Genomic DNA, 27,889 nt, shown 5'->3' on the forward strand with positions numbered 1-27,889 from the left:
TTTGCTTTAACACTTGTTTCTTTTTTCCTGATTTACATTTAGACAGCAAAGTACTAAAATAAATAAATGAAATCTAATGAGGTGTTTTTATGGGGCTGGTGTAAGTTGATGTTAATTCTCCATCTAGAGCTGCAGAATCATGCAGGAATCAGAGTTCAAATCAGGCAAAATGAACTGAATAAAGATAACAGAGATGGAATCAAAGGATGAAAATTAGGCATTTGCTCTTGCATGAGCCCTGACTGCATCCAAATCTGGATTTACAAGCCATACAAATTATGTCTGAATCTGTAAGTAGTCGTGTTTACTGCCACATACCCAGCATTATGCCAAAGTCTAAAACAATCCTTGATTTCTTTATATTTTTCTTCTAACGAGCCAAACCTCCTTATAATCCATTGAACGTGTCCTGATCAAGAGTGGTTCATGTGGTTTTCTGAAGGTCTTTCAAAATGTTTCTTCATACTTGGCTGCTTTTTCACTCACTTTCAGTCTGGTGCTCATATTAGACTATGGCAGGCAATTATAGTTTAGTGTGTGACTAAAAAAATATGTGATGTAAACCAGTAGAGAACAAAAAAGGATTTGGCCTGAAAATATACATCTGTCACAGTACCTGAATCCATATTCTCCTTTATGTTGGTTCTTACACGTAAAAATATGTTTTATGTGTGTTTAGTAGAAAGAAAAAAGGTAAAATTTGTGCCATTTGTGATGGGGCCTGACTAGGATGTTAGGGTGCAGGATGTAGACTGTCTAGTAAGATACTGAGTTAGTTACTTTGTCTTTAAGCAATGCTGTCCAAACCTTTTAACATGAGGGCCAAAACTGTCAAGTTGAAAGCACTTCTGGGCCACAAAACAATTATCATCTTTTTAATTAAAAATGCAAAAATACATTTTGTGCGACAGTCTATGATTGCCCCCAAGTGGCTAAATAATTAATACCTGAATTCATTTAAAACAAAAGGTAAAGCTGGTTTCCTGCTATATCAGCCACTCCAAGCATTCAACATGTCAGAGTGAGAAAATCTTCATCAGTATAGACAGAGCATCTGCATAGTGTAACATCAGATTAAGTAAGGTTATTATCGGGTCATTGCTACAACCTTTGTGACCTAAAAAGAACAGCAAGAAACATGAAGGTGAATGGCAAGAAGCAAACCAGCAAGACATGGGGATAGGAACAAGTGGATCTGACAATACCTGAAAGCAAACCAGGAGAATAAATACAGAGGAGTGTGATTACTTAGACGAGAAGGAGGTGAGTCTAATTAGACTGATGTAGAACAGCTAGGAGAGGTGCTGAGGATTAAGGCAACTGGGGACACAGGGACTTACATAGATAAATAGAACAATAACTAAAGAACAAAAGAAACACAGAGAGCTAAAAAACAAAACACAAGAAATTCAGAGCAACCCGAATATAAAAATCAGGCAAATTAAACTTAAAGTCCTAGTAATTGTGACAGTGGCAGTCTGGTTTAGCTGGATATCCTATTGTGTGTTTTCCAGTGTCAGATGGGTAGAAAGGTGATGCTGAATCATTATTTCGTTAAAGCCGCATACCTGGGTTCTGCCTGAAGTCCACAACCATCTCCACTGTCTTTAAAGCAGACTTTCAGTACCAGGAGTCAAATATGAGAGTGAAGATGAACCAAATGGAGAAGGCTCACAAAGAAGCCATGGAGCTACAGCAGGCCAAGAACAGGGAACTGATGAAACAAGTGGCTGCCCTTTCGAAGGGCAAAAAGTTTGACCGGACAGGAAGCTCATTGCTGTTGCCCTAACAATAGAGCGCTCAACGAGTAAAGGCAGAACCCAGCCCCACCTGCCCCCATCACCCTCTGTGACTCCACAATTGACACTGTGGAATCTTTCCGCTTCCTGGGAACCGTCATCTCCCAGGATCTCAAGTGGGAGCCAAACATCAGCTCCCTCATCAAGAAAGCCCAGCAGAGGATGTTCTTCCTGCGGCAGCTGAAGAAATTCAACCTGCCAAAGACTATGATGGTGCACTTCTACACAGCCATCATTGAGTCCATCCTCACCTCCTCCATCACCATCTGGTACGCCGCTGCTACAGCCAAGGATAAGGGCAGGCTGCAGCGTGTCATTCGGTCTGCTGAGAAGGTGATTGGCTGCAGTCTACTGTCGCTCCAGGAACTGTACACCTCCAGGACCCTGAAGCGGGCAGGGAAGATTCTGGCTGATCCCTCCCACCCCGGTCACAGACTCTTTGAGACTCTCCCCTCTGGCAGGAGGCTGCGGTCCATCCGGACCAAAACCTCACGCCACAAGAACAGTTTTTTCCCATCTGCCACCAGCCTGGTTAACAAAGCCCGGAAACCACACTGACACTCTCCCTTTCCCCCACACCCCCCCTTTTTTTGCTGACAGGACACCTGTAACCTGTAACTCTATGCGTTACATTAACGCTCAGCTTGGACTCCTGCTTACTTGCACTGCCATACTTGCACAATGATCACCTGCACTGTTGTATTGCTCTTGCATCTTATACTGCTCTATATTTACTCTCACTCACTTAAAACTGTGCACTTATATTTATATTATATTGTAGATATGTTTGTACTGTTTAATTTGTATTGTATTGCACCGACTACGCCAAAACAAATTCCTTGTATGTCCAAAAACGTACTTGGCAATAAAGCTTTTCTGATTCTGATTCTGATTCTGATTCTTTGTGCTCCATGGAAACAAGAAGCAGATACAACACAGTAAGAGCGGTATAAGAAATAAAAACAAATCCATGAAGAACCTGATCCGAGACATGCAAAACTGCACCACCGTTCATCTGATCATATTCTGTAAGGACGTCTGTCAACTAATAACTTTGAGATTCACCTTTTCGGTTAAAATACAATTTCATGTATTTTTAACAGATTCATCAAAAGAAAATAAGGGAACAAATTGTGTCACCTGGCAGCCAAATGTAAATATTCAATTGGTTCTTTAGAAATTTGTCCTGTTAACAGAACCCTGGTTCTTCTTGTGACGGCAGGAACCGTTTTAAAAATAAATGAAAGCTCAGTTAGATGGATTTACAAACAAAACTTAAACTCACATGAAAATGAGAGAAAAGCAACCAAAGCCCACAGAAAAACGTTCAGAAATCCTGCAGAGCTACAGATTGAGACCATTTTAAAATATTACATGGAACTGTAAGTCATTTGAAACAAAATACAAAAACTTGCAGCAAATTGTAAAGAAAACACATTTGTCATTTTTTAAGGTCTTTCAGATCTTTACGTTTCAGTTTAGCGTTTTTAGTCACAAATTCAAAATGCACTTGGAAGCAGCTGTATAGAAACAGCTTTCCTCCGGTAATAACACACGGCGTATAAACAGTCCACACACAGAAACCAACAGAAAATGTCAACCTGACCTTTTTATGCTTTGCAGTTTGCACAAAACAAGATATATGATGTTAACTAGTTAATTTTAAAGGTCCTAGCTGTTTAATTTATTTTTCTTTTATTTTTAGATCATGTTGCAATAACTTTCCTCTAATTTCTTTCTCTAACATCAATGTTTTGGATCTTTTTACGGAAGTAAAATCTTCTGAAACTCACATTCAGCCACTTTTATGATATGACTGTATTTGACTGGGATTCAGTAGGAAATAGTGTTTACTGATCAGGAAATGAGCAAAAACAAACAAAATTGCACACAAAATACAGTAAAGGCAACTGACATAAGAAAACAAACATGCAACAAAACAATATTAACGGTTTGGAGCAAATCTTGAACTGATCTATTAAAATTAACGTTAAGGTCCCATTAGATGACAATAAAACACACCTCACAGCAGAACTTTCCTTACAGATTGAAATGCTGTTACAGGGTGTGCTGGAAACGCTGCTGCAGAGGCAAGAGTGAGTGATGAAGAGCTGCCAGATGACTGTACAATCCCAGGCTGAGAGGGAATGTAGAAAAACGGTTGTTAATCTGGAGACATGCACGGCTGTGAGGTCTGGTTTCCCTCCGGAGCAGATAGAACTCCTCATCTAATGTTCAGACTGTACCGTATAGCAGATACCTTGATTCCCAGCGGCTCATGGAGCTTGGACGGGGAGGGCACACGAGTCGTCCCGGAGGAGATTGGAACGCTGACCCCTGCCATGTCCCCGCCGCTTTCTGTCCACCAGGAAGAATTTAAAATAGGACCATTTTACATTTTGCTGATGCTCCCGTCAGCACGGCTGATTTCCAATGAGCGACAAGGTGACAACGGGTCTGACGCACAAATATCATGGACCAGATGCAACAACAAATATACTCCGGACACACGATTTGCAGGTGAAACTATAACCACAATTTGAGTGAAAACTGAGCTAAAAGTTATGAATAAAATCCTCAGAGCAGCCTACTCCTCAGGTTTTAGTTGTGTTAGGCAGCCTTCATTTGCTTACTTCTCAGGCTGATCAGTTGTCAATAGCCAAGAAAACGATGTCATTACATTTAGTGTCTGACAAAGACTGGATGTCTTTGGCAAATCAAAATAATCTAGCTTGTTTAGCTTTAGTTTTATAAATTAAAGCCTATCTCTGCAGACTTCGGAGGCGTTTAGGCACAAGAACAGATTCATGCATAAAACAGTTTTACGATGCCCATCATTCAGTGCATCTCCTCAAGATATGGGAACAATTATTAAGAAGACCAATCATTAAAGCAGCAGTGTTGTCTCTCAAGGACTCAAGAATGTTTTTGAAAGGCTGGCTTTGATTCAACGTGGTTTAGGCTACAATATCTCTACTGTAAAATATAATAGCTACTAACAGATCAATATGCTGAACCTCTTTATGCGTGCTAAGGCTGTAAATCCAGCAGCCGCAACATACAATCAGTCGAAGCGGTTTTGCTGAGGTGTGCACAATCAGCTTGTTTGCTGTGCTGTGAAATAAGGCATGAATGTCTGCAGCAACAAAATGCACACATTTAGAAACTTCACGTTTGAGATATGAGGAAAGAAAGCCAGGACAAGGCGTGGTCCACATAGTCAAAAATGCAGTGATTATTTAACAGAAAAATCGAAGTGATGATTTTAATCATAATTTCATTGCTATTATGGAAAAGGTTAGAGCATTTAGCTGTTTGGTGTCAAGTGCAACTTCTGATTGATACTTTGGTAAAAATAAAAATTACAATGACACATCTGCGAAAGAGCAAAGAACAGAAACAAAGAGATTTGCCTTATATTTTAATTCATTATCAGGTCTCTCTTGTTCGGCCTCAGCTTCAGCTGGGCAGGTCAAGTCACACGGACAAACTGGAAGCTGCAGCGAACAATACAGTCTCACCTTTTGCTGAAGATCAATGTTAATGTTGAAAAACACAACCCAGACTCATTAGGTCACATTCATAAACTAACAAATTTTACTCAGTAAATTCCACTTTGTTTGTGGATTTCTGTGATTATTTTTGTGGTTCTATCTGCATGGAAATTATTAGGTTCTATTCATGGATGTTACATGTTTTAATCCATCCATCCATTTTCTATATCTACTTCTTTCGAACAGGGTCGCGAGGGAGCTGCTGCCAGAGGTCTACAGGCGATTTGTGGGGTGCACCCTGGACAAGTTGCTCCATCCTAAAAAAAAATCTATTAAATGATTTTTTTTATTAATCTATATTATATGTTTGTGGAGAAGCAGATATTTCATGGCCTAACCAAATCCTTTGCACTTCTTACTGTGGATAATTGTTTAGCTGCTTGTTTTTTTCTCACATTTAAAATTATTTATATTATTCATAAGCCTTTAGACAATGGAGGAATTATTTTTACAAGTGCAGCTAAAAAATTTGAATATTGTGAAAATAAATTTATATTTGTTGTCATTCATTTCACAAAGTGAAACCTATATATGGTATAGATTCATTACAGATACAACAAAAGCCTTTATTTCTTGTAATTTGGTGATTATCCCTAATAAACAAAACTATTAAATTTTTTAACAATATTCAGATGTCTCGAGCTTTACCAGTACACTAACTGTTGTGGCATTTTGGCCTCTGTTAGTGAAGAGACATCTTGCAACATTATTTCTGTCCAGAAGCTCTGAAAGGATGAGCAACAGATTAGCTAAAGGAACATGTTTTGTGTCATTAAATTATTGTTTTTCATGCCCACGTTTGGCCCAGTTTGCACATGACTATAGCTGATCTGCAAACCACAACAATCCTCCGTCTGCTTGCATCGCAGCCAGCAGGAGTTGCAGAGAAACCTCAGCTGTTACTCACTGCCCTCAGAGCCTTCGTGCATTGAGTTGCCTAAATTAGAAGTCTTTGACTCTTTTTAGTTGTCCACACTGGTCCCATAAGTCCCAGAAGCAGAAGCTCATAGGTTATTCTTCACCCTCCTGTAACAGATATATTCAAATGAGACGTTGCTGAGTGGGAGACATGCACGCTGCACCCAGAGACAAATGGGACAAAGTCTGCATGGCGATGCGTTACACAAAGAGGCACAAAGCTGCATGAGAAGAAGAGAGGAAGAGAGCGAATGCATCTTCTTCTTTGTCTATACAATGAACTGCAAAGTATATTGCAGGCACAAAATGATAATGGGATACAATTAACTTCAAATGGTTTCACTGCACACATAAATCTCCTCCTCTGTAGGGCCACAGATTCCTTCCAGAGAGATGGATTTTCTAATTGCACCTCGCTCTCTGTGTTGTGCTGCTCACATCGTCATTGGCACAGTAAATCAGCAAACCCTCCACAGACAAAACCAAAATCACAAAGAGTTACTGAAATTCAGTTTCACTGGATCATAACAAGAAAAAAGAGCTGACATCTTTAAGTTGAAGCACAAAGAAGCTGATTTACATCTCTGGGTTTACCTGATCACTTCAAATCTCTTTGTCAAAAAACCTTGTTTGCCGAAGAGTTTATTTTCTATTTAACAACGAATTAGATCAAATTGAAACTGACAAAGCATTCTGCCTTCAGTACTCCCTCTTCCAAAGATGAAGGTCTGAACAAAACTTGTTACAGATTAATTATGACTTGACAGGAGAGGAAATCTCAGAGGAAACAGCAGAAAAGCTGATGAAATGTTCAAACCAACGCAACTCGTCTGGTTGGAGATCTTCCCATGTTCAGCATGAGTTAACACAAGATAACGTCTTTTCCTCTCTTTTGTTGAAGCTCGAGGCGTTCTTTGCTGGACTCACAGAGCCGCAGATGGATTGATCTGCCAGTGCAGAGCAGGAAGCTTTCCACATTCATCTGCTGAAAACGTACAATTCAAGAAGCCAAAGGTATGAAAAATGCTGTCTGCGTTTAGTCTTCAGATTTCCTTAATTCTGAAGGTTAAACGAGAACAAAATGGACAGATATGGAGTGAAATCTGAGCTTAAAACTGATGTGTGTGTTTGTTTGAGTCCCTGCAGAGGTTTGTTTGGTCTCTGGATGCAGGTGATGTGGGTTTTCCCATGCTCAGGCTCAGCCGTGGTCACGACAGCTGCCACGGAGGGCTGAAGAACTTGATGGAGTGAGTCTTGGCCCACTTGGCGAAAACGGACTTCTCTGTGATGAAGCGGTGTCCGCCGTAGGGGGCGCTCTCGTGAAGGTGGTACTCTGCACACTCGTCCCGACTGCCCGCCTCGTAGTAGTGGTAGGGAACCCTCCTGTAGCCCTCAGTCCTAAGAGGGAGAAAGAGAGGTTATCAGACAATGTCTTTCTCTACAGACGTGGAAGAGAAGCTCTTTACCCATAAATTAGGTGAAATCTTTTTCTGTCGATGACTTCTATGATCTGTAATTTAGCAATATTTGTAGGGTGCACAGCTAATGGCTGTCATGTAGACAGATTCTCCCACCTGGGCTGTGGATCTCTGCAGCTCCTCTAGAGTTCCCATGGGCCTCCTGGCTGCTCCTCTGAATAATGCTCTCTTTGGCAATCCTGTCAATTTAGGTGCACGCCATCTTCTCCACAACTTTCTCCCTGACCTCTTTGCTGTTTTCTTTGGTCTTCATGATGCTGTTTGTTCACTAATGTTCTTCAATAAAACCTCTGAGGCATTCACAGGACAGTCGTACTTAGAATAAATTACAAATCTGTGATAAATTCCCAATTTAGTTGACTTTTGAAGGCAGTTGGTTTTGCTGAAACCTATTTAGGAGTATCAGAGTAAAGTGGGCTGAATACAAATACACTTTTTTTTTTTTATAAAATCATTTTCCATGAGTAATTGTGGCTGAACACCGATCTCTGGTGTTTAGTTGGCAAATCAGACTGGTATGAACAGAAATCAGTGTAGAAATGTTTTGCCAAATGATGGTGAAGGAACCCCACATCATCTAACAGCTAAAAATCCTGCTGGATTATTGTAGAAATCTGGAGATCTATGGAGAATACAAACCATATTCCTGAAGCAAGGTGCTCTTATTGCTGACTGATCTGCATCCCTATTACAAGTCTGATACATAAGGATTTCAGGTGGTATGAGAGTTAATAGTTTAGACATAAATAATAACTCTGAGGTTAAACAAGTACAATGGATTTTACATTTAAAGTGATGTACACAAATGAAGACATAGTAATGGACAGCTAAAAATGTTGCACAGCTGGACTTTAAGAAGGTCTCTGACAGAATGGTTCTGTTGACTCCCAAAAAAAACTATGAAGTTCTGCATCATAATAAAACTACCAATTAGGATGATGTCTGATTTCAGAGTGAATTACTGTGCATAATTAGTGTATCTGCCAAGATTGTGTCTCAGTGCAGGTTCATTTTGGACAGGTGGCCAGCTTTGATGCTTCTGTTACAGGCTGCAGCCTGGGATAAACTGAGACATGCCCTATTCAATAACCAGCCAAGTGCTTTCTCTGAGCACTTATCCTTTTCCAAACACTTTCCTACCAACACCTCTCCCAGATGGTTCTGTGTAGCACATCGTGGGGTGAGTCGGGTTTCCCATCCTGCAGCTCTGAGAAGAACTGCAGCCATAGCTGTGAGGAAGGCTTTCTCAGCCAAAATCTTATTAATGCTGTTCGATCTGAGCGGGTATGAATCCCAGCAGCCGGGTTTCGGATCTTACACAAAAGCTTCTCAGAGAAAAACAAAAAAATCTTGTTATACCGTTCAGCTATGTTTCAACCATCTGGGATTTTATTGTATTTATTTTAAGGAGGTAGACCTTCAAGATCATTTAAACTGGTCTAGATCAATAGTTCTTCAGGCTGAGGGTCGTTCGGAGTTTTTCACTGGTCTTTGGCTACTTTTTCCCTACATTTTCTGTCCAGGCCATCATGACATCATATTGTGTGCGAAATGACTTAAGGCTAAAGATGACTTTTGTGACAGATTTTCCATCTCTATGTTTTTGTAAATCTTTCATCTGCCTGTTCTGATTTCTTTTTAGTATAATTAACAGCATTGCAGATAAAGATGCATGGATACACTCTGCTTGACAGAGGGTTCACCCTTTACAGCATTTAATTATTTTAAAAACAATAAAAGTCCACCTGTTTATCATTTTTATTTAACTAGAGTAGTTTTATTGATCTAACAAATCTTATTTAAACCTAACAATCTCAGGGGCAGATTTACAAAGCTATTTGCAGGAGCTAAATGTTCATATTTCTCAATTTGGCTTTGCTTCTAATTCTGAAACTGGCCACAAAGGCAGATCTGCTCCTAGAACAACGTCACCAATTGAACAGCATCTCTCTTCACTGACAAACTTTTGGTGCATTTCAATGAGGTATTATGTGCGCATTTAGTGGAAAGCCCGCACACTTTGATGTATATTTATGTAAAGTACAGTGAGAGCAAATAGCTTGTCATTTTTAAAGGTGAGTTAACTCAGAGCTGCAGAAACTCCTGTTGGGATAAAATATGTGTCCCTTGTACTGTAAGTGAGTTAAGTGAGACAAGATCACAATACTAACGTAGATCACGACATACTGATGAAATATAGCGTATTAGTCGACTTCACTTTAAGTTTTCAGGCATATAAATGTCATTGATTTTACTGCATTATGGGACCAGGACTTGTTAAAATCCTGATAATTGTAATTTTCTAAAATCAGTGTCAGAGACGAAAACAAATCCTTATCGGGACATCCCTGATTCTGGATTACCTTTTCTGTCAAAATGCTTAAATATATAGCAGATTTGGTTTCAAACAACACACAATTTCTCTTTTCTGAACAGATGAATGAAACTGCTTAGCTGCGACACACAGGCTCCTTCAGGACAGTAATTTGGGTTTCAAAGCAAATTTTCCCTGTCAGCAGGTTTTCCTTGCATTAAAATGAAATGTCTGTCAGCAGCAAATATATTAAATAATTTCTGACTAAACATTAATCATTTGCACAATATAACCAGTAGAAGAAATCTGAAAACATGCAGCAAACGTCTCATTGTAGAGTAGAATAATTTTGTCTATTTCGCCCTGAATTTCCAGTGGATAACTCAAACAAATACACAGCAGCAAAAAGCTGTGGATGTGGTTCACATGGCCTCTCCTGCATGTTTCTAATGGCGAGTGACATCTTTATGAGGGGATGACTTGTGTCACAATGGCATTGGGAAGATGAACAGAGACAGAAGAGAAACATTACAGCAGCAGTCAGAGAGTGACTGTGGCTCTCTGCCAGTTCACAGTAATACAGAACCCTGATATACAGCCCAATCACAGCTTCTCCTCTGTATCACACAGTGGAGCGTACAGGCGTTAATAAATAAATTCAATTTCACCATCTCTGCAGCACCTGTTGCAGCTCTGCCACTATGCAGCCACAGAAGTAAATTCTGGCTGCACCTTTAAATCTGAAAAACCCCTCACTGCTTCATGCAAACATTGAGTTATCAGTTCATAAACCTAGAGAAACACAATACGTGCAGGCATCAATAAATGATGCACAGACAGAGAGGGAGAAAACTATCCCTTAACTGCCTCGCTAAATCAGCAAATCTCCTCTGTGGCGGTTGAATTACCCTCTCCTCTCTGCCATGTGTCTGCAGCTCTTATCTCAGCTCCTGCTGTGCACAGGGGAACATACAGAGGATAAAAAGCAGGATTTCCAGCATGTATTAGGGAAGCGTGTTTGAATCGGGGGATAGAGGAGGTTCAGGTGTAGCTACGGTGGATGATGAGTTCATCGAGGGTGCGACAGAGCAGCCGAACCCAGAGCATCATGTTTGTCATCCCTCCTACGGCCTCGCAGCCTGACAGTAATCACTCGCCCAGGATTCAGGGAAAAGCGACAGGCCTGTACATAGGAACGACTTGAAGCAGAAGGTAATTGCAAGCCCAGACAGAGATACAAGGCAGGAAGAAACAGAGCCAGTCACAGCACAAAAAAATCCAATATGGGTGTCAGGAAGATAAATTTAGCCATTAAATCCAACCGATTGGCATAGGAACTAAACAGTGTGTAGTTAAAGATGTTAATAAGAATATTTCATTAATCAGTTTTATGAAATCTGATGTTTTTTCCCATCCGAGCTCAGACAAAGCCAGAGTGGTGTGGAGGCAGCAGGGTGTGGGATCTCTGGTGTCTTACTTGCAGTAGGTGTCATTTATCATGCCGTAGATTTGGATCTCCTTGCACATGTCCATGGCAAGAATGAGTGTGAACCAGCCGGTGCTCAGGTAGGAGCCGGACTGAATCCTGCAAACACAAAAACCATCACGTCGGGGTTAGCATAATATCCATCAATTCAAATATAATAATTTGCAGTTAGAGTTTCATTAATTCTGTTCCAGTGACCTTTGCACCTACTGCTCATGCATTACAGCTCAACTGAGTACTTTAATTATTGTAACAAATGCTTCCACTGTGGGCAGCTTCACATCTGATCCTTAGCTCAAATGTAAATTAAATGTAAAGGCATTAGCAGGTCAGCAGAAACACCAACTTTCTGAGTTTGGAGCTTTTACTCTTGAGTGGAGACATAAAAAATTACTGAAAGGCTGCGAAACAACAGGTGGCTCTTGCATTATTCAAGCACCTAGCAGGCAAGTCAATATCATGTATAATCTTTTCATGAGCCCCAGACTATTAGTGTTTGATTTGTGGACGTTCAAAGTTAAGACATGTCAGCTTTGATCAGAACATGGTGTTGAGATTCATCTTGGCTGGAGGTTTAGAAGAAAGCCTGGTGTTCAAGTCTGCACGTCTGACTGAGCAGGGGGCCACAAACTCCCCGGAGCCACACAGCAAACTAAAATAAAGTGAGGTAATGATAAAAAAGAAATATATATAAACTACTCATTTTATTTAAAGCCCTCGGAGGCTTTAATGGTGTACATCAGCAATTTGAAAAGCTAAACTATTATTACATACAATAATTCATGATGTTACATTTGGAGGAAAAAGGTGGAAGCTTGCAAGCCTGAGAACACCATCTCTACTGTGAGGTACAGGGTAATAGCGTCACCTGTGGGATTGTTTTGCTGCAGGAAGGACTGGTGCACTTCACCCAATAGATGGCATCATAAGGTTAAAGCTTGGGCGCCAACCAGTCTTGAAAATTGACAGTGACCCCAGGCATTAGGGCTGCATAATATATCACCAATACAGGTCCTTCTCAAAAAATTAGCATATTGTGATAAAGTTCATTATTTTCTATAATGTCATGATGAAAATTTAACATTCATATATTTTAGATTCATTGCACACTAACTGAAATATTTCAGGTCTTTTATTGTCTTAATACGGATGATTTTGGCATACAGCTCATGAAAACCCAAAATTCCTATCTCACAAAATTAGCATATTTCATCCGACCAATAAAAGAAAAATGTTTTTAATACAAAAAACATCAACCTTCAAATAATCATGTACAGTTATGCACTCAATACTTGGTCGGGAATCCTTTGGCAGAAATGACTGCTTCAATGCGGCGTGGCATGGAGGCAATCAGCCTGTGGCACTGCTGAGGTCTTATGGAGGCCCAGGATGCTTCGATAGCGGCCTTTAGCTCATCCAGAGTGTTGGGTCTTGAGTCTCTCAACGTTCTCTTCACAATATCCCACAGATTCTCTATGGGGTTCAGGTCAGGAGAGTTGGCAGGCCAATTGAGCACAGTGATACCATGGTCAGTAAACCATTTACCAGTGGTTTTGGCACTGTGAGCAGGTGCCAGGTCGTGCTGAAAAATGAAATCTTCATCTCCATAAAGCTTTTCAGCAGATGGAAGCATGAAGTGCTCCAAAATCTCCTGATAGCTAGCTGCATTGACCCTGCCCTTGATAAAACACAGTGGACCAACACCAGCAGCTGACACGGCACCCCAGACCATCACTGACTGTGGGTACTTGACACTGGACTTCTGGCATTTTGGCATTTCCTTCTCCCCAGTCTTCCTCCAGACTCTGGCACCTTGATTTCTGAATGACATGCAGAATTTGCTTTCATCCGAAAAAAGTACTTTGGACCACTGAGCAACAGTCCAGTGCTGCTTCTCTGTAGCCCAGGTCAGGCGCTTCTGCCGCTGTTTCTGGTTCAAAAGTGGCTTGACCTGGGGAATGCGGCACCTGTAGCCCATTTCATGCACACGCCTGTGCACGGTGGCTCTGGATGTTTCTACTCCAGACTCAGTCCACTGCTTCCGCAGGTCCCCCAAGGTCTGGAATCGGCCCTTCTCCACAATCTTCCTCAGGGTCCGGTCACCTCTTCTCGTTGTGCAGCGTTTTCTGCCACACTTTTTCCTTCCCACAGACTTCCCACTGAGGTACCTTGATACAGCACTCTGGGAACAGCCTATTCGTTCAGAAATTTCTTTCTGTGTCTTACCCTCTTGCTTGAGGGTGTCAATAGTGGCCTTCTGGACAGCAGTCAAGTCGGCAGTCTTACCCATGATTGGGGTTTTGAGTGATGAACCAGGCTGGGAGTTTTAAAGGCCTCAGGAATCTTTTGCAGGTGTTTAGAGTTAACTCGTTGATTCAGATGATTAGGTTCATAGCTCGTTTAGAGACCCTTTTAATGATATGCTAATTTTGTGAGATAGGAATTTTGGGTTTTCATGAGCTGTATGCCAAAATCATCCGTATTAAGACAATGAAAGACCTGAAATATTTCAGTTAGTGTGCAATGAATCTAAAATATATGAATGTTAAATTTTCATCATGACATTATGGAAAATAATGAACTTTATCACAATATGCTAATTTTTTGAGAAGGACCTGTATATCGTCATCAGTGTGTGCGATATTCATGTCGCTACGGAGTGTTTGACGTGTAATGATTGTTGGCTAATATATTCAAAGTGTTGTGAACTTGCATTTTACAAGTTTTTTGGAGCGACCGTGGCGATGGTGGTAGGGGTTTGTCCTGTAACAGGTAGGGTGCTGGTTCAAACCCCCACTCGGTTTGTCTCGGTCGTTTTGTCCTTGTTCAAGACACTTCACTCAACTAGCCTGCTGATGGAGGTCAGAGGGCCTGGTGGCGCTGTTTGGATGGCAGCCTCTCTTCTGTCGGTGCGACCCAGGGCAGCTGTGGCTACAATGCAGCTCACCACTGTCAGTGTGTGAATGTGTGTATGACTGGTTGTAGTGTAAAGCGCTTTGGGGTCTCTGGGGACTTGATAAAGTGCTACACAAGTACAGGACATTTACCATTTTACAAGCTAATGTAATATTTAGGCAGGTGGACATAGTCTCACGGCTGCAGATGATCACAGTGGACACAAATGACACTGTCCACAATGCCAAAGGCCACTGAGTGATGGACGCACAGATGAGCATGAGAGGAAAGAAGAAAATAGACACATATTTCAACTGAGGTCATCATCGTAATATTTACCAACAGTATAGCCATCCCAAGATTTTCTAACATTAAGTAGCACTATTAAGTATAGAAAATATTATTTTAATCTAACCGTCCAGACCTAAAACTGGTAAAGATTAGGCTGACGGCCACATAGATTTGAAATGCTATATTTTAGTTGTGTTTCAGCATCTGGGTTGAGCATCATGTGCTGTCAGAGGAAAATCTGATTGGCTAAGCCACTGCTGTGATGAACGCCCCTAAACTGGGCTGTGGTTAATCAGAAGTAGTTGATCGATTATTTAATATGTTGCGTGCCATGTATTATGAGTCTGAATACTGTCAATTAATTATTGGTGCTCTAAATGAACCATCTCTTGAAGGCCTTATTTCATCACAAAGTAGCACAAAGTTGTGAAGGTAAAGAAAATAATACATGGCTACTTTTTTACGAATAGAAAAGTGAGATGTTTTGCATGCATTTGCCTTCAACACCCTTTACTCTCTTACCCTCAAATAAAATTCAGGACAACCAAAAGAGAAAGTTGTGGAGACATTTAAAGCAATGTTAGGTTTTAAAACAATCACAATCTTTGAACATGTCACAGAGCTCAGTTCAATCCACCGTCCCAAAGTGAAACGAGTATGATGAAAACCGCAACCCTACGAAGACATGGCCGTCCACCTAAAGTGACAGCCAAGGCAAGGAGAGAAATATTCAGTGAAGCAGCCAAGAGGACCATGGTAACTCTGGAGGGGCTGCAGAGATCCAGAGCTCAGGTGGGAGAATCTGTCAACATGACAACTATTAGCTGTGCACTTAATAAATCTGGTATTTATTCAAGAGTGGAAAGATAAAAAGCCATTGTTGAAAGAAAACAACAAGAAGTCCTGTTTGCAGTTTGTCACAAGCCATGTAGGTGCTTCTTAAGAAGGTGCTCTGGTCGGATGAGACCAACACTGTATATACTGTACATAATTTAATATACATGCATGCCAAAGCTTTCAGATATTTATTTAGAAAAATAAATAATACAAATTTTGGTACAGATTTTAAAAATATGAGGAAATTCCTTAAAAACACATTTTTAATTCTGAGTGTACTTTTACTGTCAAGAACTTACCTTGCAGCTGAAAATACAAGCTGCACACAAACATTATTTATCTTGCAGCGGAAATGCTTTAAAAACATTAAATGCAGCGAAGTCAAATAGGAACCCAGGAGAGAGATTTCCATTATGTATTTTTTACAGCGTTGATAGCTCTGAAAAATGGAAGCTCAAAGTAAATAGGTTTAGAAATAAACATATTTTGGGGAGTTCTGATTGCTTGTGTATCCAGCTGTTCAGTAATGACTGCATTGGTGTCACTGCTCTGCACTCTACTGTGCGAATAATGTGGGTAACACAGTTCACATCTGTGCCTTTCATGCTCAAGTCGATGAGGGCTGAGTCCATATACTTAAAGGTTTTTAGTAGGTTTATTCTTGTTTTATACCAATGAAACTAATGATTAACATCTCAAAAACTGATGGATGTCAAAAAGAAACATCACAAGCCATCAGACCCATGGTAACTCGGGAGGAGCTGCAGAGATCCACAGCTCAGAATCATGGGGTTGCACGGTATTAGAAAAACATGCAATATTGGTTAATGTCGCAATAAAAAAACAGTTGCAACAAATAAACAATTACTGAATTGCTGTGGTTAATAAGTCAGATTTATGTCAGGGTCCTCTTTGACATTCAGGGTATTGTGGAGTAGAGAATAGTGCTGGCCACAAAAACTAGGTCCTCGGGTGTCACATTTGTATATCATTACATTTTTCTATATTATTAACTTGATGGAGTGATGACGTTTTTTGCTGAACTTGCTTTGCAACATTTTGGCATTGTTGGTAAGATTAATTAGGGGAGAGTGGCAATTTTTTTTATTGTGTTACTGCATGTTTTATAGTAACAATTGCATTTTGCGTACAGTATTATTACGAACACGATAAATTTGCGAATCATTTGCCATCATCCAAAATGCTGCTGCTAGAGTCCTAACCAAAACCAGGAAAATAGATCATATTACAGCAGTTTTTAAATCGCTACAGGATTTTCAATCTCGTTGATGGTCGAAAAAGAAGTGAATGTCTTGGATCTTGACAAGATAAGAAAGCACATAGTTTCTATGTTACTCAGCTCTGGACCAACTAGTGTGCAGAAACTGTTGAACCCTTTAAATCAGGACTGAGATCAATGTTTGTATGGAAGCAAATCGTTACCATATTTAAAAAAAAAAAATGCTTTTCAGAAATGCTTTTTCATTTTAAGAATGTGGCTGCATTGTTTGACTCATAAATGAAATTAGTTATCAATAATCTTATTTGCATTTTAATTTTCTTCTTCATGACTGCTCATTCTTTCACTTAATTAAAATGAAAAAGAAAAAGAAAATTGAGATTTATTATTCAAAATGTACCCCAGCAAATAGATACCAAAATTCAATTTGAAATGTAAAATTTGAAAATGAAAAAGCATTTCCAGAAATGCTTTTTCATTTTAAGAATGTGGCTGCATTGTTTGACTCATAAATGAAATTAGTAATCAATCATCCTATTTGCATTTGCATTTTCTTCTTCATGACTGCACATTTTATGCCATAATCAAAAAGAAAACAAAGCAGACATTGCTTTTTCGTTTTCGTGGTCTGCCCGCAAAGTACTGCCCAGAACTCGAAAACGAAAAAGCATTCCGAGCTGCGGGCGCAGCAGAGTGACGTCAGCAGCCGCTCTTCCTCAGCTCCCTGCTGACCGAGCTACCCATCTTGTTCGGTAGGGGGCGCTGTGCACATCTGCATTGCATTACATTGCAAACGTGCCGAGAAATTGATTGAATTGCAGCAGGGCCGAGCTCAATTTGTGGCAGTGGCAGGAAGAACTGGTAGTTCCGGTGGCAGACTGTGGCATCCTTGTAGCAGACTTATGGCCTGGGACATCCAGCGTGTTTTTAAGCATTTATTTATATTTTTCTGTGAGTGACGATTCAGAATAGCCGCTCGTGCTCTATAATAAACCGGCTGTTTGTGCAATAAATCTTCGTCATCCTTTCAACACGTCACACATACACATAGTGCTATTTATTTTCCATGTCAAGTAAATACAATCACCTTATGTTATGGTTCTAAAGCTGTTTATTAAATAATAATCAATAATGAAATCATTATTTAAAGGTAACAGGCTATAACAATAATGACAACCCATTTGCCGATAATCAGCATCAGCTTCCACAAAAACAGCGGCATCCGCATTGGCAAGTTTTTACGGCCGGTCTGGCACCTTCTGGCATCCTCGCGGAATCCCGTGCCACCGTGCGGCAGACTGTGGCAGTTCCGGTGGCAGCTTCGGTGGCAGGCTGTGGCGGAACTACCAGTTCTGCCTGCCACTGCCACAAATTGAGCTCGGCCCTGCTGCAATTCAATCAATTTCTCGGCACGTTTGCAATGTAATGCAATGCAGACGTGCACAGCGCCTCCCACCGAACAAGATGGGTAGCTCGGTCAGCAGGGAGCTGAGGAAGAGCGGCTGCTGACGTCACTCTTCTGTGCCCGCAGCTCGGAATGCTTTTTCGTTTTCGAGTTCTGGGCAGTACTTTGCGGGCAGACCACGAAAACGAAAAAGCAATGTCTGCTTTGTTTTCTTTTTGATTATGGCATAAAATGTGCAGTCGTGAAGAAGAAAATGCAAATAGGATTACTGATTACTAATTTCATTTATGAGTCAAACAATGCAGCCACATTCTTAAAATGAAAAAGCATTTTCAGAAATGCTTTTTCATTTGAAATATGGTAACGATTTGCTTCCATATGTTTGCTGCAGCTTTTCCATAATGGTCAAAGATTCTCAGTTCATTTCTCTGATGTGATACCTTTCATGTTATCATTTCTTCCTTTTTATGTGCTGTCTTATGTTTTTACTATGCATTTCAATGCTTTTCGAAGTGTCTTATCTCTGCTTCTTTGTTTTCCAGGTAAAGCACTTTTAATTTCCCTGGGAATGAATGGCGGTATATAAATAAACCTACCTTTCCTTACAGACCCGCAGTTCTGGGAAGTGATACACTGAATGCATTTACTAGATGGTGACATTTGTTAATGGTTTATACCAATCTGTTCATGTTAGCTGTGGCTTTATTATATTGATCCCATTGATGTCTTTCCAATTGAGATCTGTATAAAATGACTTTATAACAAAGAAATTACCTCCTGCAGTTCTTGTTGTTATAATGTCTGTGACACGCTTTTCCCACAAATGAAGAAAATGAAAGAAAACATCTGAATATTAAAGAAAGTGGGCAGTAATTGACATCACATTAGAATTAAAGACAATTGTGACACAAAGTAAGCATATTTTGTACAAAGTACAAAGTCGCCCAGAAAATGACCTCTAGGGGGAGTCTCCGGTCATTCAATGTGTGAGCGTCATTGATAAACAGTTTAGGTAGAAGTTGTGTAAAAAAAGCGTTGGCAGCAATACTACGACAGGAGTCGTTAGTCTGCACAACTTTCTTAAAGTGAAGAGGATCTTAGCTGCCAGGATCAGAGCTGGACAACTGACAAGGACACCCGGGCTGGTCCCTCAAAGCACAGCCAGTTGTGATCAGAGGACTTCTCGGCAAACTGCTTCGAACAAGAAACCTCTGAATCACCTGAGAAATGATGTCAGAGGTCGGGATATTTTACAGACGAAGGAGAATGTTGAAGCAGAGTCTATGGTTCAGGGCATCTGATGGGAAAAGATCGCCAAAGAAAAGGTTGTTACTGCTGTTGCTTAACAGATCAAGGTTCAGCAGGTAAGAACAGTTCCTTGTCACAAAAGTACATTTAGATATTGGCAGTTATTGTTATTAATAATAATCCAAAATTATTATTATTAAAATAAGATAAATTACACATGCATACAATATATTTAAATAAATATTTCTCAATTAAAAAAAATGACACCAGGTAGTGTCTTAAGATCTTGAATAATCCCTTGTGTCTGCTGCTGCTGCTCCTTGCTGCTCAGCTTCACCTCTGCTGGTTTCACTCAATGCCGTATATATACTGAATATGTACCTGGATTTACACTGTATCTGCTCCGGTCCAGTCCGCTGCGAAGCCCAGAAGAGCTCCAAGAAGCATATGCAGATCGCACAATATAAACCAGTGACAAATGTGGTATCAAGTCAGTTAAACTGCTTCATTTTTCGTTTTATGCATCCAGATGTTTTCTTGTGTTTTGTTCTACAATGGGTGAGTTCACTGAGTGCAGCAAAGCTACATCTTTTGGTTAATTTGGTGCATTAAATGATTATTTGCTCTGTTTTTAATACCTTAGTTTTATAAATATATGTGTGTATTTATTAATACAGTGAGATCTAGTCCGTCTTTAGTGAATTATTTTGAAACTGTGAATGTTGTGCTCGTTCTTTTTCTTGGTGGTCTGGTATGATTCGTGAATATTGACTCGGCCATGCTCCAGCATCCAGCAAAAATAGACTGGTGGAATTAGATGCTCTGCCATCTGATGAAAGCTGACTTTCTTCTCCTGACTGCTGCATCCCTCTGTGAGAATGACTGAAATATATCTAAAGAAACATCAGATTCTCTGCTGCTGTCTGTGTTGCCAGCCATTGTAGCAGCAGTCAGTTTACGTGCCGGGGTTCCCCTTCTATGTCATAAAAGAGTGCAAAGGAGTAGTCTGGAAGTCCCTTTTTAGTGAAATTTATGACCATATATCTGAACAACTTTTCATTTTAGCGGCATGAGTTTACTATTTTATTAATGTTTCCTTTCCATAAATGTAATTGGATTTATCATAAAAATTCGATGTCACAGGCACTGTAAGCTAGCTGTGTCATGATAAAGGGCACTTCTGTCTTATCAAAATAAAAGCAGTTCCTGTTGTGTTTACTCATAAATTCAAGATTCTTTCTTATTTAGTCTCTACACCGTGTCTCGATTATTATGCTGCCATTTATAGCATACTTTAGAACATTTATGAGAATGGTTTCTTGATAATCCTCTGATTCAAAAAAGGAAGAATAAAACATTCTAATCCCGATATACATATTTACAGCATATTGTGATGGAGATGACAATATGAACACATGAACAGGTGTTACTAAAGTCATTACAAAAAAATCATTCAAAAATGTGAATTTAACAAGAGTTAATCTCGTTCTGTTTTTTTTCTTTAAACATAAATGCACATTTATATTTTTAATAGGGTAAAAATTACACTTTATTAAATGTTATTTATTTTAACCACCTCATTTATTTCACTTCTTAGAAAAGGCGAGCTATCAGGGCTTTAGTCAGGGCCAAGTGGTCCCAGAAATCAAAGTAATTTTGATAAATAAATAAAGATGAATTAAATAATTTTCTAACACCACTTGTTTAAAATAAATTAAAACAATCAGAGGAAAGCTATACCAATCTAAAACAAGCTTGATTTTTCTGTACAGTGACCGTCAGTGTGGGTTTTCCTCACCAGTCCAAGGCTGTTGAAGCTGGTGCTGATCGTACACATTCCAGGACACTGAAACTCCTCAATCAAGATGATGCAGACTCACCACAGATTATTATTTTCAAATTTTTTTAAGACCATAAACCATTTAACCATAAAAAGATTTGAGTAAAAAGATGTGTTAAACAAGTTTGCGTAGGATATGCTGTTTTTCAGTCCTGGATTTGTCAGACATTTTCAGGTGAACAGGTGGAAAGGAAGAACTCGGCTCACAGACTTAGACTGAGTTCGGTTCAGGAGGTTCTGGTACTGTGTGGACCTGGAAAGGCTTTGAGATCAAATTGAAACACTAAAACACTGTAGGTTTTAAGCTAATGATCACAATCACACTTTTCGGACCACATAGATGGATTAAAGACAGATTAATCCAAATGGAGAAGGTGGAATCAGGTTCAACTGAGCATTTATGGTGGGTAAACCTGATTTGTTCAGTTTCTGCTGCAGTCATTCTATGAGGATTTACAGTCTGTCTTGTTAAATCAAGCTTCCATCCCCGAGGCTTGACTTGATATAATTTTCATTTGAACTCTTTAATTCATGACTTTTCTCCTGGCCTGCTCTGCAGGGATAACTGAATAATGTGCAAAATTTGCTTAAACTTGGAGGTCTGGGTAGTCTGTTTGGTGTAATCGGGGCTAGCTGTGTGATTTTGTGCTGTCAGTTTACCACAGATCTCAGTGATTACCTCAGCAAAGGGAAGATTGGTGTTCGGGTATCGGCTGGGTAGAACTATCACTAGTTAGCAGAGAGTTGAGACGCGACTTGCGAAAGATAGCTTGCTGACATCTCTGCTATGAACATGAATTATTATCAATTTTACGCTGTGTGAACTGAACTGAACTGAAGTTGCCCTGCGATGGATTGGAGACCTGTCCAGGGTGTACCCTGCGTCTCGCCCGTAGACAGCTGGAGATAAACACCAGATCCCCATGACCCACTATGGAATAAGCGGTACAGAAGATGAATGAATGAATGAATGAAATGAACTTATAACCAGTTTGTACCAGGGGTAAGTAGCACAAAGTTGGCCACTGGTTTATGGAGATACAAACTATCACATGTGACAGGACTGAAGCTGCTGCTGCATTTTGTATGTGCAGCAGCCATATTGACTTTCAATCAGGGGTTGACCTCAGACCTGCCAGGTCAGATTTAAACCTTTATGGAGTGCTCTCTTCGGTTTATCCGACTTGGAATTTGCTAATTCCAATTTTTCCAAAAACCATCAAATAAACTTAGCATAGAACCTCTCGCCTTCCCTTTAATAAAAACAAGCACCGCAACCCTGTTCTGCCACTAGGCTTTTCTGGATCCTCCATGTTTTATTGATAAGGGGTGTCAAACAGGACATCTCCAAGACATTAAGACTTCAGCTTCTTGGATGCTTTTAACATCAATTTGAAAGATGCAAAAAAACAAAAACAAAAAAAAGGAAAAATTTAACCTATTCACACATCATATAAAACTATATTTATTCTATTTATTTTTAAACAATTTGTGTCTGATAAGGACAAAAACTGTCTGGAGATACTCTGAATAAATAATGAGGCACCACTATGTTAGTTGAAGATGCCAATCCAGATGTGTAAACAAGGTGAAATCAAATTAGAAACCAATCAGCTGCTAAATCTGAGCTGCATTATTCAAAATGTTTGGCTTTTAAATCAAACAAACTCCTTCAAACGCTGTGACACACAAACACGCACGCATAGGGGGCTGTGGGGAGGTGAAATTACAAAAAATGCAATTTGTCGTAATAAAGGGGAGAAAGAGCACGGAGGGAAAAGGGACATTATCACCGATACGCAGCTCAGCAGCTCTCAGCCGTCTGAGCTGTCAACACATCACCATCACCCTGCATTATTCATTAGCCGTTTGCCACTCTGGAAGCACACAAACACGGGCCGACACATGCACCACATCCCTGGTTGGAGAGCTGGATGTTCTGGTGGAAGAAGCCTTCCTGGAATAAATGAAGAGGGTGGGATCTGTTGAACTGATAACTAACATTTCAAAGCTTGACGTCTGGATGTGGAGACCCAGAGAGAAAACGTCTGACAGGCGCTGTGTTTACCTGTGACGATTTTAATGGGACAACTTTGCAGAGAGGCTGCTGTTGTGTGGTCAATTTAAAAGGGAAGATAAGGCAGGCTGTAAAGCTGCTTTGGCAGGCGACAAATAACATTCAAAGCCCGGGGACACGGAGAATGCAATTTGCCTGTTTTGTTACAGCAGAAGAATCTCCTTTTACTCAAAGGCAGCAGACAAAATGTGTCATAAGGTCTGGCTCGACAGCAGTTTGCTTTTAAGAGAATCTCTTTTAGTCCCCACTGAGCCTCTTGTCTTGAAAAATTAAATAAACAGTGTTTGGGCAAAAACAAAGAAGGAAAGAAAGTGCATAAAAAAGCTTAGGTAAATCCTTCTTTCTATAACTCTACAACACAAACCAAGGAGAAGTAAGACAGGAGTTATTGGCACAGGCCTGCAAGTATAATGCCAGCAGCTGCTCTGAGCAGGGTCCTAACTAACAACCCCCTAAATCTGACTGAGCCGCCGTTTGTTGTGCTTTACATGCCGAGAACCAGAAGCTAAGATGCAGTGGAGAACTGCCTGGGATCAGCAAGACACTCATCTGCCTCCTATTCTGTTCAATAACTTGCACTTGACATTCACAGCAGGAGAGCTGTCCATTTGTGTGAGATAATCTGCAGTGACGGCAGATTCAGCTGAACCGTGCCTAGTGATGGCTCTGCATGCTGCTCCGATATGATCTGACACCTGTCAGAAACACTCAGAGGAAAATACCTCAGCTCTATTGTGGCAGGCTGATCGCTCAGAGAGGACGTCATGCTTACATGGGATTCAGAGAGAATGGTTTTCAAAAATTATTTAATGTGCTTTCTTGCCCAAAGTTCAACAAGAATATGGATACACCTTTTCATGCATAGATATTGTGAAGTTGCTTCTTCCTTTTCTTTTTTGATGTGTTGGTCCACAATGGTGGAATGATCTACCAGGTTCCAGCACAACAGGGGTGTCCCTGTCTATCTTCAAGAAACTCTTGAAGACCCAGCTCATCAGAGAGCATCTCCTACCCTAGAACCTACCCTGTACTTCCCTGCCACCTCTACTGTACCATCTTTTTCTGTATTTCTACACCTTTCTACATTTCTACATCTGCACATATGGTCTTCCTTCTAAGAAGCTTTTTGCTAGCTTCAATATTAACTGCAATGTTATTGCCTAATTTTTTAAGTCACTTCGGATAAAAGCATCTGCCAGATTTAAAAACATAAAGGTTATAACTAACGATGACTTAGATAAATATATCAATCAATTATAGGGGATGGGGAAATTATTTATTGTGCCCTCTGTGCTTCGGTTTTCCTAGTAACATCTGTTACATCATCATATCTACCTCAATTCAGATGTATTACAGTATATATTAAAGAATAAGTGTTTTTGGTCCATGGTCAGACCCTAACTATTCATTGCCTCTTTGCCATTTTGTTACTGGAGTTTCTGATTTATGATGGCTCTCTCTCTGCATGTGCAGCTCTTTTTATTTCACCTTTTTATTCAAATCAGTTTATTGGACAGTTTGCTTTAAAGTTTCACCTCCATTTGGGTTTATTCAATCCCTCCAACATGATCAATTCAGCAGCGGGACTTGGGTTTTTTGTGGAGAAATAAGTTGATTAAACAGGCGAGAAAAATGACCAGTTATCTCTCTGAATTTATTTCTTCATTGTGACGTCAGGTCAATATGCCCGCCAGATGAACGTCCAATTCTATTATTCCTTCGATATCTGGCCTTTTATTCTCAGAAAAACATCTTCTATGGGTAAATGGAAACTGTTGTTAAGAACATTTTTATCTTATTTTACTGGTATTATTAGTTGCCTGACTGTATATAACCAAGGTAATGTGGCAGGAATCCAGGTAAAACTGATGATGCAGCTTCAATTACTACCATTAGATGAGAAAGTATGCTCACAGAAATTACCGTTTGATCAGAATTGAGCTTTTCATATAAACATGACATCCCTGATTTTGCTTTGAAGAGAGGGAAGCAAGGCGAGGGCATGTGAAGACAAGAGGCTGGTTGAATAAGTGAGGTTAGTTTTCCACAAAGTACATTTTTGCATTAATGATTTATAGAAGGATACAATGCACCTGAAATTAAACTACTACACACTCATCAACACACTTCATGCTTCCCTGAAATTACAAAAATAAATAGACTAGAGGCAGCATAATGCAAATGTGCTGTACATTATAATTGGGGTTAAACTCTTAAGGAAGGACATCTCAGTTAGCTAAATATGTTACCTTGACTATTCAACTTCTATGATTAAATCTCAGGTGGCATTAACAAAGCTGTGAGGAAGAGAAAAACAGAACAAATCATTCTGTTTGTCAGATTATGTCTTTAATTATCTTTTACTTTTCACCAGAGAATTTATTAAAACTTATTTTGTGATGCAACTGTATTACAACCTTTGGTTAAGTTCAGTTAAACCTTGTTTTTAAAAAGCAACAAGGCTTTATTGGTAAATATAGACAACATCATCATCAGCATACAGCAGGAATTCACTTATATTTTATTTCAATTAGGTATGCATTGAAAATGTGACCATAACAGACAATTGCACCTGAATGACAACAGCACATGGTGAAGGCATGTGGTCAAGAGGGATTCTTTCTGCAACATCTTCACATAGCCAGCGCTGTTTTTTGTTTTATTTTGTAGCACTACTGGCCTTTTTATAAACGTTTGACTGACAGGAAATGGGGTGAAGAGAAAGAGGAAGACATGCAGCAAAGGTCAACACGCCGGGGCACAAACCGGCTGCGACGAGGACTATAGCCTCCGTACACAGGTCATGCGCTTTACCCTTCAGCCACTGCTGCGCCCAGCTAGCAGAGGTTTGACGCCTATGCACAACCTAAATCACCATTAGCCCCTTTTCCATTGCCTGTAGAAAGCCCCACGGTACAAATTTACCCTGGTAATTTCACTTTCCCGGGGCTTCACTTTCACGGGTAAATGCTCCTACTCTGGAGTAGGTCTTTTCAGCTTTCCCTGGGTTTTGTTAATTAGGGAAACAAAAAATATTTATCAGATAATAGTATTTTCAACAGAGTAAAGCAGTAATGCCATCTGCTGAAATGAAGGTGTTTTGCAGTTTTCTTCACAACTTTCCCATATGCCGTTGGGCTCATTTAAACAAATTGTCCATGACAATGGAAAAAAAAAGTACAGAATACCCTGGAATTCCTATAACCCAGGTAAAACAAATCCTAGGGCTTTAAATATTGGGGCTTTTAGTGGAAAAGGGGATATTGTTCCACTGAATGAAAAATCATCCAGATCATGAGGGAGCCTCCTCCACTGTGTTGAATACAGAACATCTCCAGTGGGATTTACTTGTCATACGAGTAACATTGGATGCCATCAGGACCATCCAGATTTAAGGGTCCCATGTTTGGGGCTCCTTTGAAAGTCAAGAGGGGTAAATTTATAGCATAAGAGAAATTGCCTTTGAAGACCATTTTTGTTCTTTAAGACCATTTCTTGTAGATATCTTATGGTAATTGGGCCGCATTCAGCTTTCAAACGTCTCCTGGTGAGCCAACCAGATCGTCCAGGGTAACAGGTGACTCTTTTTGGAGCCTTCTACTGGACCATTCAGCACCAGCCCCATCAGGATCTTTCAGGAAATTTAAAGAATCTCCTACTCCGACCAACGTTTGCAGCAAAGGAGCTTTGTGAGAGGCCTTGTGCGGGTCAGTAATCCCACCACAATCATAGACAGAAAGCTTTTTTGTCTTTGTATCAAGGAGTCCTGACGACGTGAATCCCCAACAGAAAGAGACAGCCAAGCCAAATTTATCCACAGATTTAGTTTTTTTAAGGCTATGGTCCTAAGCTTTTGATCAGCTGGTGTTTACTCTGTTTATTTTGTCTCTTGCTCTGGTTTCTTTGTTTTGTATTTTAAAGCTCTACTTAAAACCTAGTCATGATCCAGCAGCACAAACTGTGAATACTTGTAATTTCTTCCCAGGTCTTTAAATTGTGGTCAGCAATGTATCTTTAAAACCGTTTTCAGCTGTGGAGCATTTTCAACTCAAGTCCTCCTGGTCTTTCCGCCAAGTTTGCTCTTACTTCCATCACAATTTGGTGAATGAATTTTATTCAACCACTTTCCTATCAGAGAGGAGAACGGGCTTTATGTCAAGCATCTATTTCCCTTTTCCCTATTCTGGCCTCTCTGTTTTGGTTTAAACAAATTACCATTCAACCACAACCTTAAATATATAAGCAACAAGGACTCTGGTTGCACAAGTACCATTTAACTGCTGCCTGCAAACAGAAAGCTATCTCATTGAAGTGGTTTTCCACTAGATGTTCTGCTTTAAAACAGAGAGTTTCTCCTATTTTTCTTCTTCCTCATCAACATGTGAGCTTTCATTCACATCAGGATGCTGCCTGATGCAGACCAGTTAGTTATTAGTCGATTCTTTCACACAGCAATAATCTGTGAGACAAGGTTTTGCCTGTGGGCAGTTCTGTGTAGAAGAACATC

At 40.0% G+C, this 27,889-nt stretch overlaps 1 protein-coding gene across 3 annotated transcripts in view; it reads right to left on the bottom strand.

The window, feature by feature from the left end:
• Window positions 1-5,207: 5,207 nt before the first annotated feature.
• Window positions 5,208-27,889, bottom strand: part of st6galnac3 (ST6 (alpha-N-acetyl-neuraminyl-2,3-beta-galactosyl-1,3)-N-acetylgalactosaminide alpha-2,6-sialyltransferase 3) — a 148,132-nt gene continuing 125,450 nt past the window's right edge. For 2 of the 3 annotated variants that reach the window (XM_047367961.1, XM_047367959.1), the window contains 2 exons: window positions 11,541-11,648; window positions 5,208-7,669 (listed from right to left, as the gene is read on the bottom strand). In XM_047367961.1, coding sequence (XP_047223917.1) covers window positions 7,480-7,669; window positions 11,541-11,648 — 298 coding nt within the window. In that variant the 3' untranslated portion in view covers window positions 5,208-7,479. The remainder of the gene's footprint in view (window positions 7,670-11,540; window positions 11,649-27,889) is intronic. The other variant, XR_007038661.1, reaches the window with a different exon arrangement.

This window comes from Girardinichthys multiradiatus, chromosome 6 (assembly GCF_021462225.1).
Source record: "Girardinichthys multiradiatus isolate DD_20200921_A chromosome 6, DD_fGirMul_XY1, whole genome shotgun sequence".
Classification (NCBI taxonomy): domain Eukaryota; kingdom Metazoa; phylum Chordata; class Actinopteri; order Cyprinodontiformes; family Goodeidae; genus Girardinichthys; species Girardinichthys multiradiatus.